This window comes from Equus przewalskii, unplaced genomic scaffold, assembly GCF_037783145.1.
Source record: "Equus przewalskii isolate Varuska unplaced genomic scaffold, EquPr2 ChrUn-9, whole genome shotgun sequence".
Taxonomy (NCBI): Eukaryota; Metazoa; Chordata; class Mammalia; order Perissodactyla; family Equidae; genus Equus; species Equus przewalskii.
In genome coordinates this window covers 855,031-877,823 of record NW_027228757.1, presented here as the reverse complement: position 1 = coordinate 877,823, position 22,793 = coordinate 855,031, and the positions used below count along the sequence as shown (strand labels likewise).

Here is a 22,793-nt window from a genome sequence, read left to right as displayed (position 1 = left end):
CCACTGTGTGTAACAGAATTCTTTACTGACAGAGCACATGAAAAATTTCAAAATAAATACCGAGGGTGGGGTCATCTTAAGTGTCTGAAGGGCTGTTGGGTAAAAGGTCTCAGACTTTTCTTGTGTGGATCCAGGAAGCAGAACCAGGCCTGATGGGTGGAAGCCATAGGGCCCAGAGGCAGCCCAGACAAAGGAGATGGTCACAAGGTTTGTGACTGTACTGGAGCAGGTGGCCACCAGAGGGAGCGAGCGTCCTGTTGTCGGTGCACAGACTAGCTAACCCACTGTAGGGTGATTCGTTCTGGGATCTGTCCTAGAGGACCCTGGTGGCTTCTTCAACCCCGGGGACTCCAACAATCTAGGAATGAACAACAACCCATCTTGATCTCCGAGTCCTTCTTCTGTCTTCCCTGGAGAGCTGCAGTTCCCGCCCTGAATGATTGCCAGGGGATTCTTTGGGCCAAAGCAAGAGGCCTGGAAGTTAATTCCAGGAAGAACTTGCCTGCATGATGGGATCCAACAGAAGTGGAGTGGGATAAGGGAGAGGAGGAGGCAGTGGGCTCTTGACCACCAGCTCCTCCTCTGGCCAAGCAGGAGGGGGGCCCCAGGGCCCAGACGGGGGTCAAGAAGGCAGATCAACCTGCAGGAGCTGGTCCAGCGCCTCCCCCTCAGGACCTTCTGAGTCCTGCCCCAGCCCCTGCCATCTGCAGGGGAACCGCTCTCACCTGAGCCAGGACACCAGGACACCTCCCACCTCTTCTATGGGACTTGGGGGTCAAGCTGTCTTCCTGCTGGGAGTCCTGTGTGGAGGGGGACCCACTAAGAGGGAATGTGAAGAGAAGGCATTAGAGACCAGTCAAGACTGAGGAGACTGGATGAATGGTGGGGAAGGAGGGGATCTGGAGGGGGTGTCGGTCTGTCTGGGGCAGCTGGGGGCAGGTGGAGGTATATTTATCTTCTGAGCTGGTGGCATTAAAAATAACCAAGGGCCCTGAGTAACCCAAGCTCCTTGGCCTTCTATGTCAGGGTGGAGGCCATCAGTGGGGACTGGAAGGGCAGAATGATGTGGAAGCAGAGGATGGGAGCAGAAAGGTCTCCTTCCATCCCAGCCTGGGGCTACTGCTTAGCAGGGACTGGGCAGGCTGGTGCCCCTTGGGCTGGCTGGAGAGGGCAGGGAGGGAAGGAGAAGGGGAGCCCGCAGCCAGGCAGGAACAATGCTGGCTCCCAGCCAGGAGCTGGAGTGGGGGACTGAAGAGAGAGGAGGGAAAGGAAGAGAATGAGGGGTGGAGAAGAGAAAAAGAAAAGAAAGATGAGAGATGTGGAGAAAGTGGCCCCACCTGGTTGCACCCACACTACTCCCCTACCAGTCCCTGAGGACACACCTAGTGTGTCCTCTGGGTTCCATCCCTGTGAGGAGCTGAAGCTACAGCAGGAGGCACTTAAGTTAGCCCTCAGGAAGGACTTCCCTGGAGAAATGCGGGCCATGGGAAGGAGTGAGCCAGAGAGGGTTGTGGAAGGGTGGAATCTCTCCTTCTGTTAAGTCCTGGGGCTCAGCTGGGTTGTGGCACACGTTCTTGCCCTGAGACAGGCTGCTGAACAGGATGACATCACCTTTCTGCCTCTGTGTTTCCGCAGTTCCTTGGCTGATTTCTGAGTCAGGGGCTGTGAAGACAGGAGGACAATTACAGGAAAGTTTCACTAAAAGATTTAGCCTCTACACACAGCAGCAAGGAAAAGGGCTAGAGCTGAGGCCCCGGGCGGGCTGAGGATGGCGGAGGCCAGCGCCGCGAGAGAGGTCGCTCCTCAATACCTCGGGCCCCCAGAGCTTGCTGTGGAGGTCCAGCCCTGGTGCTGGAACTGAGGGGGAGGGGCGGGAATGAGGGGCTCGGCACATAGTGGGAGCTCTGGGACTATTTCCTCAATGGCTGGTGGACGGAGGACGGGTGACAGCTCTTGTGTCAGGGATGGCACTGGTCCTGCTCACCACAGTGTTGGCACATAGTTGACACTCTGTAAATTCGTCGAGGGAATAAATGCTGCCAATATGACCTAAGCTGGGCCTGGGCCTGGGTCCTGCCTTTGTAGGTACCCCTGAAAACAGTGACGATGTCTGTGCCCCGTGAGACCCACGTCGGGGATGACCCGGCCTTGGGTTTTCTTATATTCAGGCACATCCCCACGCGGGCTGAGGTGGATTGGCACTGGCTCAGGCCTCTGGAAGCTCTGGTGTCCCTCCTCCAGGTGGGGTCAGGGGAGGGTGGCTCTCCCTCCCTAGGCAGCTCTGGGCTGAGCCCAGGATCCCCCTGCCTTTAAGCTCCTGCTGAAACCTTAGCCCATAATCCCCCACCTGAGCCTGAAGGGCCGCACACCTGTCCTGGCATCATAATCTGCAGCCCAGAAGGAGAGGAGAGAGGCCCAGTGAGGGGCACGGACTTGTCCCACTCCAGGATGTGAGATGGAAGACAAACGATGGGGAAGACTGACATTTCTCCACACAGTGAAGAGCCCACTCCCCTCGCCAGAGAGAAAGAGGATGTGGAGGGGTCCGGCTGACACCTGTTGGGACCACGCTGGTTTGTACTGAACCCAAGCAGCCCCCTTATGTTACCAGTGATTTCCTTGCTGCCTGAGTGACCCCCCCCAAGTGGGCCACACCCCTTTCTGGTCCTCAGTTTCCTCTCAAACAAAGGAGAGGTGTGATCCCTGAGGGCCCTTCCTTCTGGGACCCTGTTCTCTGGTTCTAGAATTCCCAGCTTCTAAGATTCCACTTCGGGGCACCCGAAGGGAGGGCTGTTGCTCAGGACTATGCAGCTGTCAGGCTGCTGCAGCCTGGTCACAGGCTTGAATCCCGGGCTGGCCTGACACACCTGGTCACCTCAGGGGCTGGGGGTGGGAGTTGAGGCCCAAGTCCCGTCTCCTCCAGATCTCCCCTGATGGCTGCCAGAACTGCCCACCTCTCTGCTTTGTCCATGTCCCCACCAAGTGTCTGGATCTCTGGGCGAAGTTGGGAGAAGCTGGCCAACCCTGTGGCGGGCTGGGACAGGAACAAGGAGCAGTCTGAGGTTTCCGGGCGCTGGGCAGGGGCAGAACTCAGGCAATCATTTGATGGGGAGGCAGAAGAATGGAGGAGATGACCTTTTAAATTCCCTTCTAGTTGGAGGAGTGGGGGGCTGCAGCTCCAAGGGATGGGAAAGGGACCAGAATGTCATGGGAAATGAATGATGGTACAAGAGGAGACCAGGGGCCGGGGTTAAGTGGGGTTAACCCCATCTCACCCTACCCCCTTCCGTGCCAGTGCCTGGACAAGGGGCTGACCCTGCTGCGGGTGAGCCATTGTCAGCCCTGTGGGGAGCCTGGGGGGAGGGGCAGAGGTGGTTCAGGCAAACGCCCATCTGATGGGAAGCAGGAGTGGGGCTGGGAGGAGAGGGCTTGGCTTCTGGGACACCCAGGGAAAAAGCCAAAGGAGGGACCCTGCCTCCTGCAGGCTATTCTGAGAACTTGTCTTCCAGTGGGAGTAGGGCTGGGCAACGCCCTCTAGAGGGTCCCGGTGTCATTGGAAGAGAAGGGGGTTAGACATAGCAGGCACTCCCTGGGGCCTGGAGCTAAATGGAGAGGAAGGGGGCTCCTCCAGGTGCCCTCCTTCTGTAAGAGCTACAAAGCTTACCCTGAAGCAAGGGAGACGAAGACCAGACAGCACGCACGGGGTTCTGGCTAGGGGCCGAAGGAAGGTGGTACTGGACCGTGGGAGAGATGGTGAGGAAGGGGCTGGGCCGCCTGGGGGAAGGGTTCCTGGAGGGGGGAGATCTTGGCAGCCCAGGCAGGGGGCAGGGGTGCTGTCAGCCTGCCAGGTTTCTGCCACTGCCTGGGAAGAGCCCAGCCCAGAGATCCTTATCCAGGGCAGGAACAGAACTGGTTTCTCGACTGGCAGCGCCAACGAGTATAGGGGCAGGAAGAAGCCAAGAGGTCAGGAGGGCAGGGGCAGGCCTGAAGGAGAGGAGGGAGGACCCGACCAGGGGACCCCTGACCCTCACTAGAACAACAAATCTCAACTACCTCTGCTGGGCCTCCTGGGCATTGCGTTTGCATCTTATTTGCATATGACTGATTCACTTTCTACATAGACTGAAGGACCCCCTCGTTCCGTCCCCCCCAACCCCCGTCCCTTACCCTGTCCCCTATCTTTCTCAGGTATGACTGGCCCAGCCAGGAGAAATCCCTGGTTGGACTTAGCTCCTCCTCTCCGCCCCCCTAGTCTCTCCCCTACCGCCGCCTGGCCCCCCACCAACGTTTGAAGGCTCCTGAGGTCAGTGTGGGGAGAGGCAGGGAAGCCAACAAGAGGTGGGGGACCCTGGCGGACTCTCCTCAGAGCCTGCTCCCTTTCATCCCCCGACACAAAAGGCCTGGCGGCCCCAGGCCCATCCATCTTGTGCCTGTGGCAGTCCTTAGGCTGCCTTTTGTCAGGACCTGGGGTGAGAGGGCCTGACCAGCAAGCCCCCTCTCCTCTGACCTCCAACCCTGGGGCTCTTTCTTCCCCCTCCTCCTCTCCTCCTGAGTATCCCAGTCTTCCTTCTTCTGTCGAGCTCTCCTCTCCTTCCCTGTCCCCTTTTTCTTCTGCGTCCCCCTCCCGCAGTCTCCTCCCTTTCCTCCCCTCCCCTCCCAGCCCAGCCCAGTTTCTCTCTCTCTCTCTCTCCCTCTCGCTCTCTCTCGCTCTCGCTCTCTCTCGCTCTCGCTCTCGCTCTCGCTCTCATTCTCTCTCTCTCTCTCTCAGGGCTTCCTGTCTCTGGCCCCACTCTGCCAGTCCGTCCCATGCGGATTCCTGTAACTCAGCTCTTCCTGCCACACATAGGCATGGAGTTACCCTTGGGTTCTGGGGACCTCTGAGTGAGCCCCCCTGGGCCCTGGGCTTCACCCCCCGACCCTGGGCTTTCTCCCCTCTTGTCTCAGCTGTGCCCTGAATCTCTCTCTTTTTTTTCAAAGATCGGCACCTGAGCTAACAACTGTTTCCAATCTTCTTTTTTTTTTCTTCTTCTTCTCCCCAAAGCCCCCCAGTACATAGTTGTATATACCAGTTGTGAGTGCCTTTGGTTGTGCTATGTGGGATGCCGCCTCAGCATGGCCTGATGAGCGGTGCCATGTCCGTGCCCAGGATCCAAACCGGTGAAACCCCGGGCCGCCGAAGCGGAGTGCGCCAATTTAACCACTTGGCCACAGGGCCAGCCCCATGAATCTCTTGCTTTTAACATTGCTGGGCCTTTCTTTCAGCTTCATTCTCCTGTCTCCTGGGTAGATGTGTGTGCATGCCTCGGTTTCCCTAAGATGTTGGCACAGACTCTCATAGTGCCTGTTAGAATCCCTGCCTTGTTTGTCAGCCCCCAACCCTAGAGGAGAATCACGCATGCCTCCTGCCTCGTCTTTGCCCTCCTTCCCTCTCTGGCCCTCCGTGCTCCTGCCCTCACAGGACTGGGGGCCAAGCGGTCCAGGCCTCTCTTTCGCCTTCTCCTGTGCTTGGGGTCTGAGAAGCTTGGATTTCAGAGAAGAGTGTCCACAGAGCAGAGATCTCACAGAATTTTCAGGATGCAGGAGGGAAGAGGGGCTCCTGTGCATTTTCTCCCACACGCACTGCTGAGTGATAAAGGCCCAGGTAACGGAGAAGAAGCCCAAGAAGGCCTTCAGGGTGAAGGGGAAGCTGGGTGAGGTGGCCCCTCACTGATCCAATCTCTGGGCTCGGGACTGTAACTTCCCTCTCACCTCAGGCTGGCCAGCAGGCAGGGAAGTCCTGGAGAAGCAGAGCCAGGGGGAAGGGCCCTCCCCTCGCCCACAGGAAGCTCCAGTCTCAGGGGGCACACAGCCACTGCCTTTAGGGAGCCCCCAATCTGATGAGCGAGACCCAGTCCCTGCCCTCAGGGACCTCCTGAAAAAGAAATAAGCCTCTTCTCTCTACCCTTCTCAACAATTTTTTCCAGGAAGAAATACACTAGGCAGATGCTTTGAGAACAAACTGACAGACAACACCCCAGCCACCAGGGCCTGGAAAGGGGGCAGGGAGGGCATTGCTCCAGGATGAGAGTGGGGAGTCAGGTTAAAGTGGGAAGGGCAGGTTGGGGAGCCAGCAGCCTGGACGGGGTCACACGGAGCTGGAGTCAAGGGTAGGGAGAGAGGGCAAGAGATGATGCAGAAAGGAGATGAAGCGAGGGCTCAGGCTGAGAAGTTAGGGTTCTTCTGGATTGAAACAAACAAAAACTGACATCCAGAAAGCCCAGCCTGATTCATTTTTCCATTTCTGAAAACAGTACCACCAGCCACCTGGTGACCAAAGCCAGAGAGCCATTCTTGGCACCTCCCTTTCCCTCACCCCACCCCCACATCCCTTCTAATACATCACAGAGTCTGCACCCTCCATTGAATTTCTCTCCACTCTCTGCCCGAGCATCTCAACAGCCTCCTGCTGGCTCTTCCTTCGCTCCCTCTTTTCTTCGATCCATCTCCACCTAGCAGCCAGAGGGAACTCCTAAAAACACAAATGGGATGGCACCCCCTTTTTAAAATCCTTCAGTGGCTTCTCATTGCTCTTAGAATAGAATAAGAAATACTTAGTGTGGCCTTCAGGTTCTGCACGATCCAGCCTCAAGCTGTCCTGCACTGGCCATGGGACATTGGATAGCCCAGACTGTCCTCAGAGCTTTACCCTGTGGTTCTCGCTCCCTGGAGCACCTTCTCCTCTGCTCTCCCCCATTAAGTCCTTCAGGCCCCACCCAAGTGCTTTGTCCTCCAGAACATCTCCCCTCCCGACACCGACACCGACACCGACACTGCTGCTCACCTCCAATCCAAATGCAGTCTTCTCTATCCCGCTCTTTCCCTCTGCTCCCCTTTTCCTTCATAGCACCTGCATGATATGCAGCTATGTATTTATTGGTGCATTTATTTTGCAATCATCAGTCTTTCCCCACAAAAATTCTGTCCCCCACCCCCGGCTCACCACAGGCTCCATGAGGGCAGTCTTGTCTGTTTTATTCCTTTCTGTGATCCCAGCACCTAGCAGGGTGCCCAGCTCCTAGGGGGCTCTCAGAAAACAATGGTTGGGGGCCAGCCTGGTGGCGTAGTGGTTAAGTTCGCACGCTCTGCTTTGGTGGCCCAGGGTTCATGGGTTCAGATCCCAAGCATAGACCTACACCATGCATGGAGCCATGCTGTGGTGGCATCCCACGTACAAAGTAGGGGAAGACTTGCACAGATGTTAGCTCAGTGACAATCTTCCTCACCAAAAGAAAAGAAAAGAATAGTTGGATGACTAAGTGAAAGAGCCCCTCACCTTCCCCACCCCATGCTCAGAGAGGGAACTCACTTGCGCAGGGACTCTGGACACTGTCTCCCCACTCCCTGGCCCTGACCCTCAGCTGCAGCGTGTGGCCTCTCATTGGGCAGGAGCAGAGGCCCTGGCCCCAGGGCACCTTAATCTTGCAAGGAGAGGAGGCTCACCCGCTGACACGGTGGCTGCAAAGCGTGACCACTGACTGTCAGCACTGATGGAGGAAGAGGCCGCTCCAGGCTAGGCAAGGAGCTCAGCTTTGGAGAAGCACTGGGTGCCAAGGGCAGGAGGATGGCGGACCGGGTGGGGAGGCTGGAGCAGAGGCCTGCCTGGAAGAGCAGTGCAGGAAGGGGTAGGGCCTCTGATTCCAGTTTGGATTTTATTCTGAACAAAAAGAAGGGCTACAACTAAGGTTTTTGTTTTGTTTCTTGTTTTTTTTTAAAGATTTTATTTTTCCCTTCTTCTCCCCAAAGCCCCCCCGTACATAGTTGTATATTTTTAGTTGTGGGTCCTTCTAGTTGTGGCATGTGGGATGCTGCCTCAGCATGGCCTGATGAGTGGTGACATGCCCACACCCAGGATATGAACTGGCGAAACCCTGGGCCGCCAAAGCAGAGCGCATGAACTTAACTACGCGGCCACGGGGCCAGCCCCACATTTTTTTTTTTTAATTTTTTTTTTTTTTTGAGGAATATTAGCCCTCAGCTAACTGCTGCCAATCCTCCTCTTTTTGCTGAGGAAGACTGGTCCTGAGCTAACATCCGTGCCTGTCTTCCTCTTCTTTATTTGTGGATGCCTACCACAGCATGGCGTGCCAAGTGGTACCATGTCCGCACCTGGGATCCGAACCGGCGAACCCCGGGCTGCCAAAGCAGAACGTGGGTACTTAAGCGATGTGCCACCGGGCCGGCCCTCCTCATTGTTTTTTTTAAACAGGGCCCTGACATAATAAAATTTACGTTTTGGAGGATCCCCCTGGGCGGCTTCACGGCCGGTGGATCAGAGAGGTAGGATCATCATTTTTTGAGGACTTACTATTGCTAAGTGCTATGTACTTAATGAGACGTTTTATTTAACTATTACAACATCCTTATGAGGTAATGGTTATGTGTAATTGCTATTTTATATATTAGAAACCTGTGCCTCATAGCAACCCTCTTCATTGGAAGAGTGCTCCTTCCCAGCCCATGGGATTCTGGTGAAATTGTCAATCACAGTGTCCCACCTAGTCCTTGGCCATGGGTGTGGCGTGAGGTCCAATCGTTGGGCCCTTTGCCCTGCCAACAGCAAGGCATCCAAGGAGTGGTCCTGTGATCCAAGCAGAACCAAACTGAGTCCTTCTGGGATGTTAAAGATATGGACCGTGGGAGAGAGTTCCTCTTCTTTTTGGATCTCAAGCTATAACCACGCCAGTTTGGGGAATCTGAAACCAGTTTCCCATGACTTAGAGAAAACCTCTGTAACAGGATTGAATGTGGCCAACGCACCAAAGAAACAGAGATGAGCAGAATGGATGCAGAGGGAGGTTGATGACCTTGTTGGAGGCCCTGGATTCAACTGCACCTGAAGCCAGACCCAGCTGAAACTTCCCGGGACATAAGCCATTAAATTACGTTATTTTGTGTTAAAAAACAAAACAAAACAAAAACTAAGCCTCATAAAAACTAAATAACTTGTCTGAGCAAGATATTTAGCAAGTGGCAGAATCGGGATTTGATTCGAACCTCTCTTATTCCAGCACTTGTGCTTATTTCCCTCTATGATGCTGTGATGATGGAAAGAGCCAAATGGGCAAACTAGTTAGAAGCTGCTGCTGTATAAAACCAGGTGAGCAATGAGAAGATGTGGTCTAGGGTGGTGGCCTGGGGGAAGGAGGGCCATGAAAGAGATCATGATGGAATCTGGGAAGACATGGTGTAGACCTGAGTGTGGAGGCTCAGGGAGATGGATGGAAGATCCAGGGGGCCTGGAAGATCTAGAAACCGGGGCAGAAGGGTGTGTGGATCTCAGGGCAAAGATGGGCTCGGTTCAGACACAGAGGGCTGACAGGAAGGACGAGACCTCTTGTCAAGAGACCTGGGCAGGAGCAAGGCTAGCCTGTGGGCATCAATGAGCTCATCTGGAACCATGTGAGGCCAATCCCTGGCCTGGAGTCGCCCACAGATTGAGGTTAGAGGAGAAAGAAGGAACAATTGCAGGAGGAGGAGGAAGCTGTGTCATCATCATGGGAAATGTGGGAGGAGAACGTGGGAATCAGCTCCTCAGTGCCCAGCACCCTCACTGAGAGGTCAGGAGGACAGGCCCTGGAGACCTTGGAAGTCAGAACAGGGGACCAAGGAGGCTGGAGGAGGGGAAGAGGAGGTGATGCTCATGGATTCAGCAGCAAATGAAGGGGTGGTGGTGAGAAGGGTGCTGTGTAATTCACATCCGTGTGCTGAAACCTCAGCGCTCTCGCTGCATTTCAGAGGCAAGGCAGAACTCAAGCGACTTGCCTACCCACTTCCCAATGAGCCAGAGACAGGTTTTGTTTTTAAAAACATTTTAATAAAGTTAACCAATAAATATTCTACAGGGTATAGGCTACAGGGACAAAGAGTGGAAGCCAGAGGGCCAGTCTTTCCCACTTGGGCCCTCAGCTGCCCGCACAGAAAGAGACTGTGTTCTGGGCTGGTTTGGGGCTGGGACTGCTGATTTGGGTGGGGGGAGTGATTCAGGAATGGGTGATCTGGGCTCCTGCAATCCTCTTTGTTGGTGTAGAGAAGGGGAGGAGGGGCCGAAAAGGCAGAGGCCCTGCAGGAGGCATCCCAGGATCCCCAGAAGTGACCAGGGCGAGGGGAGAGCTAGTCTAGAAGCAAGGGATGGGGAGCAGGGGCGGCCCACAGGGTGGCGAAGCAGGGAGCATGGACTGGCGGTGGGCCGGCAGCTCTCGGACCCACAGCCACTCACTCTCGTACGTAGACCCTGGTGCACACAATGTCGTCCGCTGTCATAGTCTGGAATGACAGAAGTTGTTAGCCTGGGAGGCCTTGGTTCCTGTGGCTTGGGGGGAGAAAGGTTGAATGGAGGTACTCTGCTCGGCCTTCAGGTTCAAACCTGCTACTTGGCTCAGAACCATCAGGCAACAGCAGGTCCCCAAATGCCCAGGCATCATGGCAGGGAGGATGGCAATAGAGTCCCAGGGGTCCGTCCTACATCCTCCTCTCCAAGCCAGGAAGATCTCCCCTGAAGAGCTGCTGGGGCCTCTCAGTGCATGTCCTTTGCTCCCCACAGAAGGGACACCATTTTGCATTCACACAAGGGCACCATATGGGACAAGGGACAGCTTGGTCCTTCCCCAGCAGCCCCATAAGGAAGTGAGAGACCAGCCATGGTTATCCTTGAGCCTCCTGCACCCTGGAGTGCCCCGGAAAAATCTCCAAAGGTAGCACAGGCTTGCTCTTGGCTGGGAGGAAGCAGGCCTTACCAGGATCAGCTCCCCATCATTGGTTAGCTCTCTGGTCCAGGAGGTTTTGGGACCCTCTCCCTTCAAAAGCCTCTGCTCGCAGACCATTTTGTTTTCACTTTCCCATTTCACCAGGCTCTGCAAGAAAGAGGTGACCAAATGCGCTGAGCCCACAGCAGGGACGATGCAGCGAGAGGGATGGGGACGGGCCCCCTTTGACCCACCACCACTACCTCAGGGCTTTCTCCACTAGAAATGGAGAAAAGAATCTAGGAAAAGACTGGAAAGTGGCATGTTGAAAGGCAGGGCAGTAGACCAGAGGACCCTGAGGGATTCTTCTTGTCACTCACCTTGCAGGGTCTCCCGTCCACAGTCTGCTCCTCGAACTCTTCTCCGATCTTGAAGTTAATCTCCGTGGTACGCACGGTGGTGGAGGTTTTGATGTAGAAAGTGTCTCCCTCTTGTTTGATCTCCACAGCTGGCTTGGACGCTGCAGCCACGGCAATCTTCCTCAGCATCACATTCACCCCTGCAGGGAGAGGGGAGAGGTTCACCTTTAGGGGCACTCCAGGCACCAGTCTCGCACCCTCCCAGTGGGGCAGCTGGAGCAGGCTCAACTCGGAGTGGCTGGCGGAGGGCAGGTGGTCAGCCCTGCCCGATGGCGATGGCAGGGTGTAGGGAGGAGGGGCAGAGAGGCAGTGCTCTGCCCCTGGGAGTCCTGCTCTGGCTGCAGCTCCACCTTGATGAGTCAGCAGGCCTGGGTCAGGCTCCCCGAGTCTCACCTCTTCACTCTCCGAGTTCCTGAGGCAGCTTCTCCTCATTCTCGTCCCCCAGCATGCATCTTGCAGCAGGCTTACCTTGGCTCTTTTCACCTCCCTTTTGGCCCTTTATCCACCCTGCTGAAGACCATCTGGTGGGGTGGGCTCATGAGAGCCACTGTGTCTTCCCCCCTGCCCATGCACAGGGCAGACTCTCCCCAGCCAGGCCTCACTACACATGTCCTGGAAGTAGAGGCAACTTCCCTCTCTGCCCTACCCACCTCCCTCATCTGGTGGGCCTTTATTTGCTCAATCTCTGTCCTTCCCCAGAATGAGAAAGAGGAGGTATTCTCAGCAGGGAAAAGAGTGAGGCAGCTGCTTCCCTCTACAGAATGGCCAGGAGCCTGGAGAAGCCAAAGGCTCTAGAATAAGAGCCATTAGGCCCTGATTTCCACCTGGCTCAGCCTCCCTTGCAGACTGGGTGACCCTGGGCAAATGGCTTAACCTCTCTGAGCCTTAGATTCTTCACTTCCTCCTTAGGCTTCTTCAAAAGCCTAGCAAATGGGATGATACGTATTTAGGAGCTAGCATACACTATGCCAGGCACACCTTTGAGTTTTCAGGAAACAGTCACTATTCTTATTGTTGCTTTATTTTACTGATAAAAGGAAGGCAAAGAAAAAGCCAGAGCTGGTGCTCAAAGTTCCCTGCATCAGACTCCTCTTCACCTGCCCTCCTAGAAGGCTCCCATGTCCCTCTCCCTGCAAGGGACAGAGAGGGACACTCCTCCCTGCCCTTGATGGGCCCGTGACGCCAGGATCACCCACCCCACCTCAGTTAGTCAGGTCTTTTCATTCAGCTCATGTGGATTCAGAGTCTCTGTGCCTGTCCCCCATATCTTTTCCCAGACTGGATCCCTTTTCTCTGCTCCCCAGTTATTAAGACGGGTGGGGGAGCCAGGAGAAAGCACCCCTCTGATAGGAAGAGGAACAGGCAGGGAGGCCCTCTGGCAGGGCCCAGGTCCAAACTCCACACCATTCACCTGGCTTTGCATTCTGAACTGGAGCAGAGCCCTTCAGGGAAGCAATGGGTGGGGATGAGGAAGCCAAGCTGGGGTGGGCCAGGCCAGCGAGATTCCCCTACCCCTGATGCAGCCCGGATTCCCTGGTCCTCCTACAGACCTGGGTTCTTAGAGATACAAATCCTCTTTCCCCGTGGCACCAGAACAGACCCACTCTATTCCAGACAGAAGGGAGAGGGAGGGAGGAAGCCCTGTCCCTCAGGAGCCCCAGGAACCGCTTCTTGCCTGCTGATCTCTTGGGTCCAGGGAGAAATGCCTGAGGTTCCCTGGTCCGAGTGACTTGGTGGAGGAGACACATCCCACTCCATCTTCTTGGACAAAAAGTCTACTTCACTCTCTACTGCTACCTGGGAAGTTCATCCTGCTCTCTAACATCCATCTTTCCTGTTATAGGGACAGAACCTGCTAACCATGTGCCATGACCATCATACTGGATGGGACAGGTGTCCCCCAAATACCTGAGCATCCCTCTCCAGGAGAGAGACCCTTGAATAGGGCAAAGGCGGCTAAGAAGGGACCGAGGTTCCCGTGGAGGCAAGGCTGGGTTCAGAGGAGACACCCCTCCAGCCAGCCCTGATGCCTGTGGAGCTGGGGCCGGGCTCCGTCAACCTTGGCTGAGTCAGGACTGTGTTTGTCTAACGGGTCTGTTTTCAATCTGCCCCCCAGCAGGGCCTAAGGAGGGCACGTGGCTCTGAGGGACCCTGCAGGGAGGACAGACTGAAGACAGACAAACAGGGTTGGGCTTTGGATCTTATTCTCCAGCTGGGGCCTGGGGGTGTGCCAGGCCACTGCCTCATCCAGTGGGGAGAGGGGCCAGAATCCAGAGAAGATGGGGGAGGGAATGGCGACTAGGCTTTCTGAAGGGAAAACGTCCATCCTTTGTGTCTAATTTCATCAAGGGCAGAGCAAGAAAGACCGACATGACTACAAGAAATACTGTGGTTAGATTGCAAAAAGAACTAACAGCAAGGAATGATGGAAATCCCTGCTTTCCACATAGCATTCCAGACCCTTCCTAGGTCCAGACTCACTCCTACAGCTCCTCGCCCTACACAGGGCGCCCCCCAACCCAGGGCAATTGGAGCCTCTCTGTTCAGGCCAGAATTGAGGGTATGCTTACCCTTAGGTTCCAGGGCTCCCAGGTGGCTTCCCAGTGGCTGGGGCCCTTAACTAAGCTCCATCTCTTCCCAGAGCACTCTCCCCAGCCAGTACTGGCTTCCTCCCCTGACCCAGACAGGGGAGGGCACACAGGAGTTGAGAAGGGCAGTCTGGGTAGGTTCAACTTTCCCCACCTTTAGCCAACACACCCAGCTGGGCTGCAGCTGTCTCCAGGGAAGGAGGGAGAAAAGAACTCTCGGATTTTTGGAAACGGAGGGGGAGTGTTGGGATTTCATGCGAAGCCATTTGTTGAAATCTAAGAAAGTGATAATTATCCAGAGCGATTTTAGGACTCTGGAGCTGCTCGCTGTAGGAAAATATCTGTCTCACAGATGGGGACTGGGGGGAGCAGAGTGGAAAGCACTGAAGGAGAAAGGAAGGAGGATGAGGGGGCCTGGGGTGGTGGATCACTTGGTGGGTGGAGACCAGCACGTGGGGGCGGGGGGCAAGGGGAAGGAGATTGGAATGTCTCCAAGGGTCTCAGTTGGGTAGGGATCCAAGCCTGGATGCAGGGTTTGCAGCTCCCGAACTGCAGAGAGCCCACCCACCCCACCCAAGGGATACCGACCTCGTGCTTCTGGTTTCTACTTGATTCACAGGCTGAGTCACCACAGGAGCTGGCATCGGTGGGCGCCCAGCCGGAGAAAGCAGGATTTAGGCGTCCGGGCCCAATGCCCCGGGACCCAGGCGTCTGGCCCATTTTCTTAGGGATGCAGGAGCCCAGCCTCCCACGCCCTGATTCCAGCCCCGCTTCCTCTCTCTTATCCACCTTGGAGAACTCCTGCGCCCCTCTCCTCTCCCGGGCGCTCTAAAATCTCCTTACCCAGCACTTTGAGCAAATCCTCAAAGTTTTCCGATCGGATGATCTTCCAGTTGCCAGAGAAGTTGGGCATGGTGGCAGTGCCGGTGTTGGTCCCTTTAGACCCTTCGACTGGAGCACTGGACGCTGAGTCTTTTAGTCGAAAGAGATGTCGTCGCCGCCTTCGCTGGATCGTGAGACTCAGGAACCAGGACACGTCCCAGGACAACCCCAAAGCTGGCCTGGGCTCCCGCGCGGGTAGCTTTTATACCCTGCGCGGGACCCGCCCCTGCCCAAGAATGAGGTGGCCCCGCCTCCTGCTCCGCCCCCCACCCCACCTGGGGGGCCCTGAGCCCCTGCCCTGCATTATCACCAACCCCCCTCCCCCATCCCTGGGCTTCTGGATCTAGCCCCTTGGGCGGGTCCAGGGTTCACTGAGGGGCCCAGTGGGTGAGTGGGAAGGCAGACCGAGGGAGAGCGCTTGAATTAGGCTCTCAGCCGAGAGGAGGGGGCGGAGATGCTCGGGTCTCACGTCTTGCAGTCCGAGGCACAGGGTCATGTCTCGCCTGTTCCCCACCCCTTCCCAACCTGACTCGGTGCACTCGACTCCTTGGCGCCGGACACCCTGGGACACCCCCTGCAGGTGAACCAGTGTTCGCGAGCCGGAGCTTGGGGAAGAGAATGGGCGGCCGAGCTCCGGCTCCACTGAAGCCTGAACTGGATCCGGTGGGACCGCTCCAAACTCAGAGACCGGCTGGGAAGCTCTGGGGTCCTGGGGCCAGGCCCCTAAGTGGGGCAATAGCGCCCCCTGCCGGAACGACTCGAAGAGGCTGGGAGGGGGCCTCACCCCACCCCCACCCCCGACTCCCCACTGGGTTTCGGGCTCCGGTAGTGCCTGGGGACGCTGGAAGTTGGCGAGGGAGACTCATTTCTCTTACAAGCGTTGGGCGGGCATCTAAGGGTTAAGTAGGAGCCCCGGGCGCGAGGCTGAGGAGGGCAGAGGTCATAGCCAATCACTTGACACGAGTTTTTTATTAAGGAGCTTTCTCTGTCGCTTGGCTCCCCAGACCCCCGAGGGGATCGCTGTAGGCGGCAGGGAGGGGAGGGGGAGACAGAGGCGCGGAGCCTCGGCGCGCCGCGCTGCCACCTGGGTTGGAGGGAGGCTAGGTGCCCGGGGAAGGGGCGGAGCAGGGTCTCAGGTGTCACCATTCTGAGCAGTAAAACGGGCGGAAGGAGCGGCGAGCCCTCTGCGAGCGGCTTTGATGTAGATCAAAGGCGGGGGCGTGGGGGTGGCGGGGGCGGGGGGGGGGCGGGAATAGGGAACGGCTCCCCGCAGAGACCCCAGTGGAGAGGGCAGGAGACAGAGAAACAGAAATGGACGTCGGGCGGGGAGCCTCGGAGACAGGCCGGGAGACCCGAGGCCGCAAGCCGCAGAGGAGCAGAGCCCGGCGGGGTGCGGTGCCCTGCACGGGCCGAACCGTCCGGGCCTGGCCAGCTCTGAGGGACGCGGCGGCCCAGCTGCCCTCGGCTAATGGGCGCACGTGGCCCCGCTGCCTGTACCCCACCCCCATCCCGCCACCCTCTCAGGACTCCCCTCCCAGCTCCTTCCTAGGCAGGGAGGAAAATCCCCACATCTGGTCCCAACCCTGCGTCCCTGCCCTGGCCCCTCCCTGCCAGCATGGCCGTGGGTGGAACAGAGGACAGACTCTTTGAGATTCTGAGCCCTTTGCCTTAGGGCCCACGAACGGTCTAGGGAGTTGGGGGCCTTAGCTGGCGAGTGGTCCGCAGGAATAGAGCCAAAGAGAGGGGCTGGAGGATTTCCTGCCGTGTGGAGAACAGAAGGCTGGAGACTGTACTGGGGGTCGAGCCTCTGTGCTGTAAAGAGGGAAATCTGTGAATAATGGATGTGTAGAAAAAATGAAGCAGCTTGGATGACTCTGGAGCAGGAGGCATGGAGACTAGACTGTAAAACGGGCTTTTCTTTTTGAGATTGGCCCTGAGCGAACATCTGTTGCCAATCCTTTTTTTTTTTTCTTCTTCTCCCCAAAGCCCCCCAGTACATAGTTGTAGGTCCTTTTAGTTCTATGTGGGACGCCGCCTCAGCATGGCCTGATGAACGGTGCTAGATGGCGCCCAGGATCCCAACCAGTGAAACCCTGGGCCGCAAAGCAGAAGGCGCCAACTTAACCGCTCGACCTCAGGGCCAGCCCTAGAAAGGACTTGTTGATGGGGCCCCATCAAGCAGTAACCAGTAAACTGTCAGATTTGAAGAAGGGAGCTAGATGCTTCAGCCCGGTTTTAAGGGTCCAGGCTTTGTGTGGGAGAGCTGATTTGGTGGTAGAGGTGGCCTGGGTTTCTGGAAGTAAGAGGGCAGCAGGTCGAGGAGCTCTCTGAGGAAGCACAGACAAAAGCAGAGGTGGTGGAGAGGAGGGGCTGGTCCCTGGGGGGTGCTTAAGACCTAGGGTTGCTGGCGCTGCCTGTGCTCCTCCCCCACCCGGCGGCTCCAGCAGTGCTGTAGGTAAAGGGAGGGGGATTAGGTTCTGACAGTGAAATCAGGCTCCCAGCCAAAGGGATGAGGAGAGGCTGGAGGGGGGAACATGGTGGAAACCAGACTCCTGCTGCTGCTCCTTCCCCCTCACTGCCCCCTACCTCTTCCTCTCAGGTCACCATGTGCATCTCCACCCCACTCCACTCCAGCCCTCTTGAACCCCGAGCCAGAAGAGGCCAGTCTCCTGCTCCATGGGCACCCCCCCATGGCAGGAGAGAAGGGCCACTGCAGGCCCTCTGCCCCACAAGCCTGATGACAGAGGATGTTAAAACCTCCCCAAAAGATGGTCACCAGGAGCCTAGACCTACAGGAGCATGGAGGAGGGATGTGGTCTGGCAGAGGATACTGAGGAGGCTGGAGGGGGGCTCCCTGGGGTGGGGGTAGGGAGGCCTGGGCCCACTCCCCTCCCTTCACTTCCTCACTCCCCCCGTTGGCCTGGCGGCCAGAATTCCAAAGAGACAGAAGTAAGACAAAGGGAAGTCGGGCTGGGAGGGGAATTTTTTCCAGATGTGAGTGTTTGTGGTTTGGCAGCTCTGGGCCTGAGCTCCAGCCCCTGCACCCCAACCCTCGCTGAGGGAGGTGGGTAGAGGGTCCGGAGCAGGCAGCTGAGCTGCTCGGCTGGAGGTCTCAGCCTCCAGCAGCCCTGTTACCCCATTAGAGCATACAGGCATGTGGGAGGTGCTTAGGGAAGATGCTGGGGAAGGGGATTGGGGGACACGGCGGGGATGGGGGGGAGTATGGGATGGAGGTCTGGGGGGATGGGGAATGGGGGCTAACAGAGGAGGATGGGGGAGTCTAGGGGCAAGGGGCTAGGGTCCTGGAACCAGGCAACCAACAGGGAGGAGCTTAGCCAGCATCAGTCACTCACTCACAAACAACTGGCTTTAATTTCCCGCCGGGATCAATAAGAAGGAATTTCCCAGTGTCCCTTGCCTTTTAATTATGACCAAATCTGCTGCAGATCTGCCGGGGGCAACTGTTCTCTCTAAGAACCTTGGTCACGCCCCTCCTGGGGCTCCCCCAGGAATTTGGAGACTCTAGTGGGGGGAGGGTGCAAAGCTGGTGAGAAAAGCTGGGGGAGCAGTGGCAAGATGGGGGTGGGGTGGGGTGGGGAGGAAACAGGCTTGAGAGAGTTAGGAAAAGAACATTCTGGGGCTTTGTTCCCATTGCAGTGTGGCTAAGAGGAAAGTGGCTGGTTTTGCAGCAGAAGGAATGGAGATGGGTAGGCTTCTGGACGGTTGGAGGAGTGTAAGTGGGGTGGATGTGTGCACGGTTCAGGGGTCTGGGGGCTTGGGAAAGAAGATGCCTTCAGCCCTCTCCATCACTCCCTTTCCATCACTCTCGAGGCTGAGTGGGGGAGGAGGGACCACCCACCCCAGCCAATGGGGATGGGTAGAGTGGGAGAATCGTGAACCCCTGGCCCTCACCCCCAGCCGGGACCAAGGAGATTCTCTGGCCAAATCCAGCACTTGCAGGAGAGCCTCACCCTGAGCAGTGTTATTGCATCTGCTGGGTCAGAGAGTTTGTTGGCTGGGAGTCATGTAGAAATTAAACCCAGGTGGGGCTGGACACCTGGGTCTCTGCCACTCAGTGTAGGGGCAGCAAAGAAGGCAGGACTTCTACAGAGGGTGAAGAGGTCTGAGAGTAGAAGAAAGGAGTTGAGAGCGGCTGGGGCCAGACAGTTGTGTCCCCTGCCTCCCTGAGCCCTCAGTATTCTACTCAACACGGAGTGTAAACTCAAGGATCCTGCCTCCTAGTCTGTCCTGATCCTCAGTACAGAGGAGAATGTTCCATTGTCGTCTGTCACCCTGGGTTCAGGGACCCAGCCCTTTTCAAATCCCTTAAGGCCCCACTCTGATTCTCCACAACTAAAATTGCCATTGCAGCAGGATGGATGGGAGTTAGACCAAAAAAAGAGCTTCCAGCAAGTTGAAGTGCAAGCTGCGGAGACAGGGTTAGAGATCTAGAAAGGGGGTGACTCACTTCCCAGGAATAGTTAGGCGCAGGGGAGAGACCCTGAGAACTAGGGAAGGTGTGGGCAGAGAATCCTGAGTGACCTGGGGAAAAGGGCAGCTGGACTCAAAGGGAGGGGTGACCGTGACCTCCAGGGCTACCTCGGCCCTGGCAAAAGGAGGCAGGTGTGGCCCAGGAGGGTCAGAACCGTAGGGTGGGAGGAGGGGGCTGACTGTAAAGGAGGGATTACAGTTAGACCGGGAGAGGATGTGCGCAGCACCCAGGCAGCCAGGCGGCTCCTGTGTTATTTTTGGCTCTGCTACCTGGTTCCCAGCTCCCACTGCCGACGCTCTCCTCGGGGCTGGGCCGGGCGGGCGGCTGTGCTGAGCCAAGGGAGGGGAAAGGAAGGAGGTGGGGATGCACTGGCTGAGGACGTGTCGGAACTGAATCTCTGTCACCCGAGAGAGGCCCCTGGTTCTGCTTGCCTCTTCAGGGGAGCCACACAGAGGGTGGGCAGCCATCGAAGAGCCTGGAGACCCCACACAGGGGCTGGCAGCCAGCACACTGATCTTGTTCTCTGAGCCTTGGGTCTTTGCTCCTCTGACCCTCTGCTCTGGCTCCACCTCCCAGACTGGTGCTTCTTGGCATGGCAGGTCATCTCTTTCCCCACTCAGGATGCTGCTCGGTTTTCTCTCTTTGAAAGGCACCAAAGTTCAGCTCGTCTTCCTCTGGAACTGCCCTGCTTCTCGGAGAACCTCCAGGTTGAGGGGAGGATCCCGTGTGACCAGGACTGTTGGGGGCAGCAGCCAACATGTGAAGCAGGACGGGCCTGGGCCTGACCCTGGCCTGCTGTGGCCCCCTTTTCCCCCTCCCAAAGGAAGCCCCCAGGGCAGCATTATGGATGGAGAAGTCAGTCAGCACCATGACCCACAGTTAAACTCCTCTTGGCTTTTATGATCCAGTGACTAGGGCCAGACCCCTCTGCCATTCCTGACCCCTGCCCTGCTCTGGCCCCTTAACCCCTGGCAGCCCACAGCAGGAAAGGAAGGCTGTAGCTGTGACAAGTTTGGCAGGCTGAATAGCTGGGTTTGCATGGCGCCTGGGGACAGTGGCTAGCCCTGGAAAAGATGAACAGCCTGCAGTCTAGCCCAAGACAGGTTCTGGGGAGCCCAAGTCATCTCCCAGATGCCTCCTCTCCCACCTATTGAAGATGGGAAATAGAAGCAGAGCTAGGGGCCTGGAGAATCCCTCTGCCCATTGAGATGATCTGGAGTTTCTGGAAGAAGAAAGAAATCAGCAAGGCTGCAGACTGGGTGGTGCTATGTTCCTCCTCTGGCCTGAACTGCAGAAGGTGGGCACTGGGCCAGACAACCAGACTCTGGGATTGAAGAAGAAAGAGGCAGAAAGGAGGGGAGAAGGCGAGGTCCCAGAGAAGAGACTGAGGGGGCCCAGGTCTGGGCTTTGAGGTCCTGGATGGGGACAGAAAGAGTATATTGGACTTGCTGTCCCTGAGGGGGCAGGGTAAGGACTGATGGGTCAACCTCAGGAAGGAGGTCAGCCACCCTGGGGACAGTGCCTCCTCGAGGCTCCTTAGTGTTCTCATTTCCCTCCTCTCTCCAGCCCCCAAATGCAGCTACTGTCTCTAGACAGTGGGACCCAGTAGTTTGGCCCCAGCCTGGCTCCTAGGGGCCTATGGAAACCTGCTGTGCTAGTGACTCCAGGGAGCAGGCTGGAGCCCTAGGAGTTGGGTAATAAGGACCAGCTTCCCAACCCCAGGGCCCTTCCGGCTGCAGACCAGACCAGGCTCAGCTTTCCTTGGGGCCAGTGGAACAGACTTCCTGGAGACAGAATCAGAGGTGCAGGGGGATTTGAGCAGAGTAAGGGAGGGCCCTGGGAGCCCAGATTCCTGGTCCCTGCCCCCACTCTCCCATCTAGAGCGGGCAGGGAATTAAGAAGGGGTACAAGAGTTCAGAGTCTGGCCCCTTAGCCAGGCTAGGGCCTTGTCCTTCCAATGACCCCCACCCCCACCCCCATCCCTCCTTATAGCAGGGCTGGAGAGATGGGCGGGTGGGGGAGGCCCAGACTGACCTAGCCCTAATGGCTTTCCCTGGGCAGAGCAAACAAAATGGGAAAAAGATGTGTGAGGTGGGAAGCTCTGATTTCCTTCCCCCACAGGCGCCAGCTCTGGAAAATGTTAGCTGTCAAAAAAAGAGACAGAACAGTCTCCCCGCATCCCCCTGCCCTGGACCCCTACCCCATTCCACCCACCAGGGCCCCCCAGCCTGCCCGGGTTCCCAGAGGGCACTGGGCTAGCGCCTGTGAATGACAGTTGGCCAGGCTGAGGGCGCACTGCCCTGACAAAGCCCCCTCCTCCCCTGCCTGTGTCTCCTCCACCAACCTGGCAAAGACATCCAAGAGGAGCTTTGGCACTTGGGGGTCCACAGGGACCTGTCCCTGGGGATCAAAGAAGCCGGTAGCTCCTGGATTTCACAGCTGCCATCCTCCTCACCACAGTCTCATGCCTTCCTAAATCCCAGAGCTCTGTGACTGTTAGTGGCGGGTTTCCAGGTTTCCCGATGATCTGGGTTTCTGGTTAGTCAGTCTTCCCATTGAGCTCACAGTAACTGGCCTAGAGTGGGAGCCATCCCAAGTCCAGAACACTCATGGGAACTTTCTCGCTGCTTGTGGGCATTGCAGTCTCTGTAGGCCAAGTCTCCTCTTATAAGCTCCCTGACCCCCTGGTGCTCTGCTCCCAGGAACCCCAGAGAAATGATTCCAAAGCTGGGAGGAGGTAGTCCCTGCCTTGGAGTGGAGAGTGTGTATGGAGGGGGTGAGGGGGTTTATAGCCTAGAAGAAAGCCCCCAGAACACTCTGCCCTTTCCTCAGCCTGGGCCCTTTTGCTCAGACCCCAGCTCCAGCCTCCCACCCTTCGGGAAAGCTTCCCAGATCTACCCACTCCGCCAGCCCAGCCGGGACACCCAGCCCCAACCTCAGGTCTCGAGCTGCCAGGCTGGATTATCTGCCTCTGCCTCCTTGTCAGTCCTGGGCGTGGGCTCCCTCTGCCTCCCCAGCTCTCAGGGCAGGGGCAGTGTGCCTCCTTCCTCCTTCGCTTATGGTTTGGATTCCTCTCATGGAATCTTTCCAAAGAAGCGACCGGGCAGGATTCCACAGGGTGGAAGGGAGTAAAGGGCCCAGCCTTACGGAAGCCGCCTCTGGCCTAGGATGCCAGACAACGTAGGTTCCTGGTGTCACTCTGCACTGTGACACAGGGGTCAGGGTCACAGACACAGGGCCCCGCCCTCAGTGCCCAGGCCTGGGAGAGGAGTGGCATGACAGCACCCGCCATGTGCAAGAGCTTTCCATGTGCTGTCTTGGGTCTGTCTGATTCCAAAGCTTTGCTCTTAAACTCTTCAGAATGGAATTTGGTTGAGCCTGGAAGAGGAGTAAGGTGTGCTTGTCTTTCCATGCCAAATTTTTAAAAATACACTCTCTCTCTGCCTGTCCCCCCACCCCCGCCTCTCTCAAAATCCTATGCATTATATACATCCTTTCAAAGAAAGCATAGGGTTGATAGTGTCCCTAAATAAAGTTAGAAGCATACCTACTAAAGAAGGAAACAAAACCAGTAAGTCAGCCCAGCTCAGCGAGGGGAGGGCAGAGAGGAGAGTGGAACAAAGACCTGTGCGGCAGTGCACAAAGGCCAGGGGCTGGGGCAGTGGGGGCTGGTGGGGGGAGAGGCCCAGCT

The 22,793-nt window shown here is 57.0% G+C and overlaps 1 protein-coding gene and 3 long non-coding RNA genes across 5 annotated transcripts; 1 reads left to right on the top strand and 3 right to left on the bottom strand.

The window, feature by feature from the left end:
- Positions 1 to 6: 6 nt before the first annotated feature.
- On the bottom strand, positions 7 to 1,664 carry LOC139081753 (uncharacterized). Its single transcript, XR_011536983.1, has 3 exons — positions 1,612 to 1,664; positions 726 to 819; positions 7 to 358 (listed from the first exon to the last, which is right to left on the bottom strand). It is a non-coding gene; the product is annotated as an uncharacterized lncRNA (long non-coding RNA).
- Positions 1,665 to 4,223: 2,559 nt separating this feature from the next.
- LOC103548842 (uncharacterized) lies at positions 4,224 to 9,209 on the top strand. The gene is made up of 3 exons (XR_011536982.1): positions 4,224 to 4,303; positions 8,246 to 8,316; positions 8,776 to 9,209. It is a non-coding gene; the product is annotated as an uncharacterized lncRNA (long non-coding RNA).
- Positions 9,210 to 9,831: 622 nt separating this feature from the next.
- Positions 9,832 to 15,347, bottom strand: CRABP2 (cellular retinoic acid binding protein 2). The gene is made up of 4 exons (XM_008516825.2): positions 14,572 to 15,347; positions 11,102 to 11,280; positions 10,773 to 10,889; positions 9,832 to 10,302 (listed from the first exon to the last, which is right to left on the bottom strand). The coding sequence occupies exons 1-4, from the start codon at positions 14,639 to 14,641 to the stop codon at positions 10,252 to 10,254; spliced, it is 417 nt and encodes a 138-aa protein (XP_008515047.1). The 5' UTR covers positions 14,642 to 15,347; the 3' UTR covers positions 9,832 to 10,251.
- A 4,634-nt stretch (positions 15,348 to 19,981) lies between these two features.
- LOC139081748 (uncharacterized) lies at positions 19,982 to 22,267 on the bottom strand. Of its 2 annotated transcripts, none has more exons than XR_011536977.1 (4): positions 22,038 to 22,267; positions 21,447 to 21,677; positions 21,137 to 21,246; positions 19,982 to 20,886 (listed from the first exon to the last, which is right to left on the bottom strand). It is a non-coding gene; the product is annotated as an uncharacterized lncRNA (long non-coding RNA). The 2 variants fall into 2 exon arrangements; XR_011536978.1 differs by having other exon boundaries at positions 21,447 to 21,574; positions 22,038 to 22,262.
- Positions 22,268 to 22,793: the final 526 nt, after the last annotated feature.

Bases quoted from the DNA above. Each gene is read 5' to 3' on its own strand.
- CRABP2 (XM_008516825.2), bottom strand. From the start codon at position 14,641: ATGCCCAACTTCTCTGGCAACTGGAAGATCATCCGATCGGAAAACTTT. The intron at 11,281-14,571 runs GTAAGGAGATTT...CTCTCCCTGCAG, and splicing joins GGATTTGCTCAAAGTGCTGG to GGGTGAATGTGATGCTGAGG. The intron at 10,303-10,772 runs GTAAGGCCTGCT...CTGTCATTCCAG, and splicing joins ATGATGGGGAGCTGATCCTG to ACTATGACAGCGGACGACAT.